This window comes from Pygoscelis adeliae, unplaced genomic scaffold (assembly GCF_000699105.1).
Source record: "Pygoscelis adeliae isolate BGI_AS28 unplaced genomic scaffold, ASM69910v1 Scaffold419, whole genome shotgun sequence".
NCBI classification, from domain to species: domain Eukaryota; kingdom Metazoa; phylum Chordata; class Aves; order Sphenisciformes; family Spheniscidae; genus Pygoscelis; species Pygoscelis adeliae.
The window spans coordinates 246,248-253,531 of record NW_008825502.1 but is presented as its reverse complement, the minus strand read 5'-3'; the positions used below and the strand labels follow the sequence as shown (position 1 = coordinate 253,531).

General features: G+C 46.3%; 1 protein-coding gene across 1 annotated transcript; it reads right to left on the bottom strand.

Moving 5' to 3' along the window:
• Positions 1-1,340: 1,340 nt before the first annotated feature.
• On the bottom strand, positions 1,341-6,953 carry ARMC6 (armadillo repeat containing 6). Its single transcript, XM_009331571.1, has 7 exons — positions 6,806-6,953; positions 6,274-6,356; positions 4,966-5,536; positions 4,317-4,462; positions 3,605-3,736; positions 2,950-3,087; positions 1,341-2,077 (listed from the first exon to the last, which is right to left on the bottom strand). The coding sequence occupies exons 1-7, from the start codon at positions 6,924-6,926 to the stop codon at positions 1,865-1,867; spliced, it is 1,404 nt and encodes a 467-aa protein (XP_009329846.1). The 5' UTR covers positions 6,927-6,953; the 3' UTR covers positions 1,341-1,864.
• Positions 6,954-7,284: the final 331 nt, after the last annotated feature.

The window sequence follows — 7,284 nt, the reverse complement described above, 5'->3', positions numbered from 1 at the left end:
CAGCGCCCGGCTGGTGGGTCCTGCAGGGGCAGCGTGCCACGCCTGGCCTGCAGCTGCCTCCCGGCCAGGGCTTTGCCCGACAGCCCCTTCACCCCGGATCTGTCCGTTCCCCATGGCCCAGGCAGGAGTTAAAACCGAGAGACCGTAGCTAGAAGCAGCTCAGCTTTACACCAACGCTTGTTTAAAGCGGAAGGAAAACAAATCCCAGCTTTCCTGCCACCGTGGGGGAAATCCCATGTTTGATTCTCTCGCAGCACCACATTAAGCTTTGGTGCTGCTCCTCACCCACCCCAGACCCGCCAGCGAGGCAAAGCCCGAGAGCGCTAGGCTGCACCCAACACGCTCCCCAGAGCAGTCAGGCTCTCTCCAACACAGGGCACCCACAGGACTTGGGACCTCGGGGTTTCTTCATCAGCTCTGCTTGCCCGCTCTGGCACAAAGGAGCGAGGCACCTTCACTGGAGGATCTTGGCTAGGTCAGAGCAGTGCACAAACACACCGAGCTGTTTACACAGCAGGAGGAGAGGAGACGCAGGCAGCCTCTCCTCATACAAACACTCACGCGGGGGCTAGAAGCCTTTGAAGAACACAATGACCTTCGCTATCTGCTGGCAGATAGCGCAGGGCTGCAGGAGGCTTTACTTACAAACTCATCAGCAAGGCATTTCCACCACCTTTCTTTTCCCGTCTCAGAAAGGCTCCATAAAGAGCCAACCACCCTTGTACATTTTTACGTTTTATAAGGTCAACATTTCCACAGAGAGTACCACGTTAGAAAACATCCACTCAAGTACAACATCAGCAGCAGCGCAGGGGAAAGGTTCAGCGCCCAGAGCAGAGCTGGTAACAACACAGCCCAGCGAGAAATAGGAACCACGTGGCTGGGGGCACACAGAAGCCTTTAGCTGAGACTTCAAAGCCTTTCCGGATGTTTCACCTCTCCTGTTTTGCCCCCCAAGTCCACAGTTGTCTTCAGTCCACGAGGCGCACGGCCTCTTCATTACAATTAGAGCACTCACCGCTCTAATTGTGAGCAATCAATCACTCTTGGATTCAGGGAAGCGCCGCCCTGCCAAGATATAAGCAAATCCCGGGCTCCCCAGTGCTGGCTTCCCGCTGTGTGGTGCCGCTGCCAGTTTGTCCCTGCTTTGAAACTACCATCCTCGCTACCAGTCCCCAACGTGCTCATCTCACTGAAAGAGAACATGAACTTTCCTCCTGGACGCAAATGGCAACATCATAAAGTCTGTTGCTTTGGGCCATACTACCCCAAATCCTTACTTTGCTTTTGTTTAAAATGTTATGTTGGCTGAAAATCCAAAACAAAGCAGCAACACAGAATATGGTCAGCAGTAAAATAACAGTTAGTAGAACAGTACAACAGGACAGAACACATTCACAAATGATGGGATTTCCTCCTCAGCCATCCCATTACCAGATCAGGCTGCCAGCCTCCATCAGCAGAGCGCGGAGGAACAAATCAGAACCAGCTGCCACGGAATGTACCAAACTCCTACCAGAAAAGATCCACTGTTGCTCTTACTGTATAGAACAGAGCGCGTGGGAGCGGCCCTGTTCTGTACACAAGTAACATACATAATAACAGCGGGGAGCAGATCATCTTCAGGCATTAGATGATTCGGGGAATGATTACAACACAAAGTTGATTTGCAGCCTGTGAATGCATAAAGCCATTTCAGCTGTAGCTCCCAATAAAAAGTTCACCACAGCCTCACAAGCCAGGCATTTGCTTCAGACATTCCAGTTCAAATGTAACTGCAAATTAATCCATGCCACTTTGTTTCCCCCCTTAGACTTCACGTACATAGACGTCTTGAAGCTCCACTGCTCAGTGGAGCGATGATTCACTGAGCTAGGCTTCCCTTCTGACCTGTCCACAGCTCTCGGAGCTCCACTTTGCAGCCAAGATCCCTCAGTGCAGCTTTGGCCACGTCATCGCAGTCCTTGTGTGTTGCGCGAGCTTCTGTTATTAGGTTCTCAGCTCCCATCTCTAAGATGGGCTGAGAAAAGTCCCGGCTCCGGGAAACCAGGTTGCGGATCAGCATGCAAGCCTGTTTCTGAGGAGAGAAGTAAACGAGAGATATTAGCATCTTTGCTAATGGATGGTAGGGAATACCATCCACGTAGGATGCCGGCACACACAAAGAAGACGTGGCTCCGACTAAAGAATCTTTTCTGGGCAACCAAACGTGAGATGCTGTAGACAGCAACAAACTATTTCCTGGAAGAATAAAATCCACGGACAAAAGCACGGCTGCTATTTCTCATTGAAGTTTATACAACAAAACCTTCTGCTTCTGTCAGAACAGCAGCAAATCTCAAACACCAGCCAGGCAATACCGAGTACTTCTTTAAATAATGCTAAGACAGACTTCTCCAGTTACAGCAGGCCCACTTTTCTACCGCCTTGTATGCTCTTCCAGGCACCTTCCCTGGCAGTTAGCTTAAACTACTAAATATATTCTATGGTATTTTAACACTCTGGAGAGCACAAAAGTGGACACAGGACCTACTGAGACTTGCATGAGAAACCAGAGGCTAACTTCTTGCCATGTAGGTGTTTTATTCAACTCTGGAGAACAGATGGCAACGTCTCCTATAGGACAGATAACATCGTAGCACAGGCTGGGTCTGAAGGAGCCTATCCTCATCCTGCTCTTTCGAGGAGGAGGAGAAGTAATGCCTGGAAGAGAAGCATGGCATTCCACAATCGCTTGAACCTGAATTCAGGTGGATTTGAAACCCAAAGTAACTTCTGCTCCGATCACATCAGGGTGACAGATGTCGGGAGTCCTGCATTTAGATGCTGCATTCCCAACATACTCAGAACCTTTTGGTATTTGCCAAGAAAAGGACAAAATCCCAATGATGCAGTGAACACAGGCAACACCAATCCTGAATAAATAATCAAGTGCTCTGAGGCAAATACCTGTACGGCCACTTCTCGTGGGTGTGCTTTCATAGCCTGAAGAGCTGCCAATGCCCCTCCGCCTTCCATGATGACATTACAGTTCTCAGGTTTGCGCAAAGCCAACACGCACAAGGCTGCACAACCCTGCTCACAGATCTGCAAGACAAAGGGCAAGAGACACTCACGGGCTGAAAATGTTGCTTTAAGGAAAAAAGTGTTTGGAGTTTGTTCTCTTTTTTGACGATTTTTAAAATTTATTTTTAATTTTATAAGTTTCTTCCACTGAAACATCCTGCTTCTCTGGCATAAACCAAGTTTTACACCTCAGAGGTGTAAAACTATATCCAGTATCCATCTGATTCAGGAACAAGAAAAAATCCTAATATAATAAGGTGGACATACCTTTACATTTACACAAATATTTGCCAAAGCACGCACTTAACCACTCTACAACAACGGGATGTTAAAGGTTTAATACATTGCTCAGCTGCAATCATTTTACAACTGTACTTAGAATGTATCTGCTCTCAGCATAAGCTGTTTATCACAAGTCAGAGCAACGCTGTGCGTTGTTCCCCTACGCGAGACGAGGTAACACAGCTACATGATGTAGCCCAAACCTGATCTCCATTCCCAGCCCCGGTGGGACTTCATCAACCACTTCGGTGCGTACCTGAGGGTTGGCAAGGTGATGGCTTATAGCGAGCACAATGAGGTCCGTTCCCCCAGCATTAACGATGGCATCTTTCACGTCGTCATTACCCGCAACCGCTCGGATGGCGCTCAGCACCTGCTTCACCACGTCCTGCATTCATCAAGAAAAAACAGCTTAGAAAGCTGCAGAGAGAGTTTTACAGACTTTTGAAAGCCAACCAGCACGTCCCCCAGCAACTCCATCCAAACAGCTGTAATTCCCAGTTATGAACAGCAACACTCTTCTCAGTCACTCACATCTCAGACACATTTTCTTGCTAGACAGAGTAATAAGGAACCTTGTTAGTTTGGCACAGGTTTTCAGAGAAGCTTAAAGAATCAAACACCAAGCCTCTGGGACCCAAGCATCTAAATCCTCTTGAATTTCTTCTAGCTAGAATGGTGGAAAACCAGAAGCTCAGCTTTTCCAGGAGCAAGCTGAGTTCTGCTTGTGGAGGACAGAGGAAGTAACTATGAGCACGGGGCTCAGAATTACTACATTCTAGGTTACAAAGCACATGTAACCTAGTTCTGTGTATAAGGCCATAAATAGAGATCAATGGTTGGGTTTCAACCCTTAACTGCACCTAAAATAATGCAGAGTCTAAGGCCCATTCACAGCCAGGACTTTAAACCGAAAAGCACGCCCTGCTGCATTACCTCCATTCCCAAGTACCCTTTATATCGCTCACCGGATGGTCGATGCAGTCAGCCAGGAGAGCCACCATAAAATTTAAGCCGCCGAGGTCCACAATTTCTTGACAGAATTCATTCCTGACAGAGAGGCGAGAAAGGGTGGCACACAGTTCACTGAGAACACTGGAGTTATCTGTGAATGCTGCAGAGGAGAGATGATGAATGGAGTAACTACGAGGAAGGAGGGGTGCTGCAGAATCAAGGTGGTTTACTTTGCTTCATTGAAAAAAAAAACACAACAAACAGGGAACAGTGAATTTCCCTTTATGTATTAAAACACATAAGCACAGATGACATCCTGTTCACGCTGTATCTAGGCTGAGACAGGGTATCTTTCCTTGGCAAGAATGCAGCACCTCAGCAGGGATAACGCGCCTGTAAACCTGCACTGGGCTGTAAAATACTTCTTAGATAGACTGACAAATAGCTCTGATAACTGTCACCTTGGTGCTGCTGATAGCCTCTGGAGCAGTCGTATTATTGTTCTCTTTTGGGGGACATTTCGTCAAAAGAATCAAACATCGTTTTAGTGGCAAATTTCTGCATCATCTCTGGGGAGCTTCAAGTTACAACAAAGCACAGTTTTGAGATAAGAAAGCACAGATGATTCAAAATTGGGATCAACAGTCACGGGGTTCATTTTACCTTTTGCAGCTTCAATGAGGACTCTTAACCCATCATTTTCCAGCACAATCATTTTGGCATGATCATGAGCATGACCAAAGGGCACGCGGATGTCATCATCAAACGTCATGATCCTGAGCGCTGAGGAGGCCATTCGGACGACATCGGCACTCTCTCCGTGCTGGACTATAGCTCCAGTCAGAAGTGGGAGAACCCCACCTTTCACAAAGTCCTGGCGGTTCTGCTCGTGTTTCAGACAGGCATGCCGAATGCATCGGATCCCAGCCAGCGTCATTTCCGCATCCTCCCTATATTCTTTCAGAGTTTGTAGCAGTAGATCCTGGCCAGCGGACTCAAGTAGGTCTGGCTGCCCATCCAAGATGGCAGACAGAGTATAAAAGGCTTTCAGCATTAAATTTCTGTCTCCTGAAGCCAGCTGGCAGGCAGAGAATACCACAGAATAGGCACCATTCTGCCCAGCCAGGTAGCGGAAAGCCAGCTGTTCTTTGCACTGATCAGTAAAGACCACTAGCTGCTCGGCCATCTCAGCAAGATCAGAGTCAGCAACGGCTCTCCCAAGGGAATCTAAAGTCTAAAGAAGAGAACAAGAGTTACTTTTCGATCTGAACTGTGAAGGAACAAGAACAGTTCCTTACAGTCAGTCAAATTTGTTTGTTTGTAATAATAGTCTTCTTTTAAATTTAAACTTAGTTTGACATATCTAAGAAACGGCTGTCTCAAAGAGCAGCATTTTGTCTTCATGCACAGGACCCTTGGAGGAATGGGGGCGTACTTGTACTTCTGCCATCAACGTCACGCCATCTCTGTACGCCAGTCCGACCAGCAGTAGGTGAACTGGGTCCAACCAGCACATTTCACAGGGGTCAGAGGTGCGCACGACTATTTTTATATTCTTGCTGGTGAGGGACTGTATTCAATCTTTTCATCTACCTTCAGAAGGGCTAGGTAACAGCTACCACTTAGGTTACTTGTATTTCTTTCATTGAAGTTCTTCTGTGGTTCGAGTTTACCTGACAACAGCAGAACCTGCTTCTAAGTTATGAGAGGGCAGTCTCTGCATTTCCTAGGCAGGAGATACTGGCATTTTGCACTTACACAGATACTTCCACTGAAAAGTGCAAGCTAGCTCTTTGAACCTTTATATTATTCCTAGTTTGCAGAATAGATGGGATTAACTGCTTGTTGAAGAGCTCACAAAGAAATGGGACAGAGGCAGACGTAGAAGGTATGTCTCATTATGCTTAGTCTATTACTTAAACTATTACATAACGCTGATCCTTAGAAGACAACATAAATTTGTGCTCCTACCAGCAAAATTTCATGCTTTTGCTTTTGACCATTTTCAGAGGCAGGCTGCCGCACAGCTTTCACAATATTGCTTAGGTCAACACCTAAAAGGAAAAACAAAAACAAGATTAATATTAGTGGCAGGAGCTCGGGTAAAATTTGTCAAGTCAACCACAGCGAACAAAGAAAAACTTATTGTAAAGCATAGATCAATGCACAAAGATGCTGAAAGGCTGCCAAAGTTCTGGCTAACTATAATGGTCAAATATGTCCTGGAACAAAGCATCAATTCTAGCTAAATGCCAATTGGGAAAAAAAAGAGTTTAATTCCATTCACCAAATTGCACCCTGCAGTTTCACCTAACGCAGTTTTTCAGTCATAATTACTTCGTGAAACTAGGTTAGCGTTAATAGTATCTATGTTCCACTTCACAAAGGCTTCTTTTCAATGCTGGATGATCAATCTTTGCGCGCAGGTTCTCTTAAGTTTTGAGATATGTAAAACCTCAGTCTGCAATAACCTGAACTGCAAAAGTAGATGAATCTACAATACCTTGGGACTCAAACTGCTGCACAGCTTCTCTCACAGCCTCTTCCGGATCCATTTCAAATTCTGTAATGTTTTCTTGCACTGCATCATCAAACGTTTCCTGTGCAATCTGTTTCGATCCCATTTTACTTGAATGGGGTAAACTGCTTCCTCGTCCTGTCATTAAGATAGTCCATAATTAGTTTTGGTGCAAAACCTTCTAAGGATAATCAGGAACAAAGGAAGTGACTTGCTCTTTTCCAAAACAAAAGCACAGAACTTGAAACCAAATTTATATAGTCAAAAGGATGGTTTTTTTTTTTTTTTTAACGGGCAGAAATATACCAATTAAAAGAAATAAGGAGGAATTTCAGAGGCCCGGGATTTGGATTGGGATGCCGCTGCTGCTCTGCTGTGGATGGGTGTGTTACCGTGACACGGCTCTCACCACACCTCGCCTGCCGGAGGGGCACGGCGGGCGGCCCGCCCCGACACCGACAGCA

Excerpts from the sequence above, each read along its gene's own strand:
- ARMC6 (XM_009331571.1), bottom strand. The coding sequence starts at position 6,926 with ATGGGATCGAAACAGATTGCACAGGAAACGTTTGATGATGCAGTGCAA. Across the intron at positions 6,357-6,805 it reads GCAGCAGTTTGAGTCCCAAG|GTGTTGACCTAAGCAATATT; the intron begins GTATTGTAGATT and ends TTTTCCTTTTAG. Across the intron at positions 5,537-6,273 it reads AAAAGCATGAAATTTTGCTG|ACTTTAGATTCCCTTGGGAG; the intron begins GTAGGAGCACAA and ends TCTCTTCTTTAG.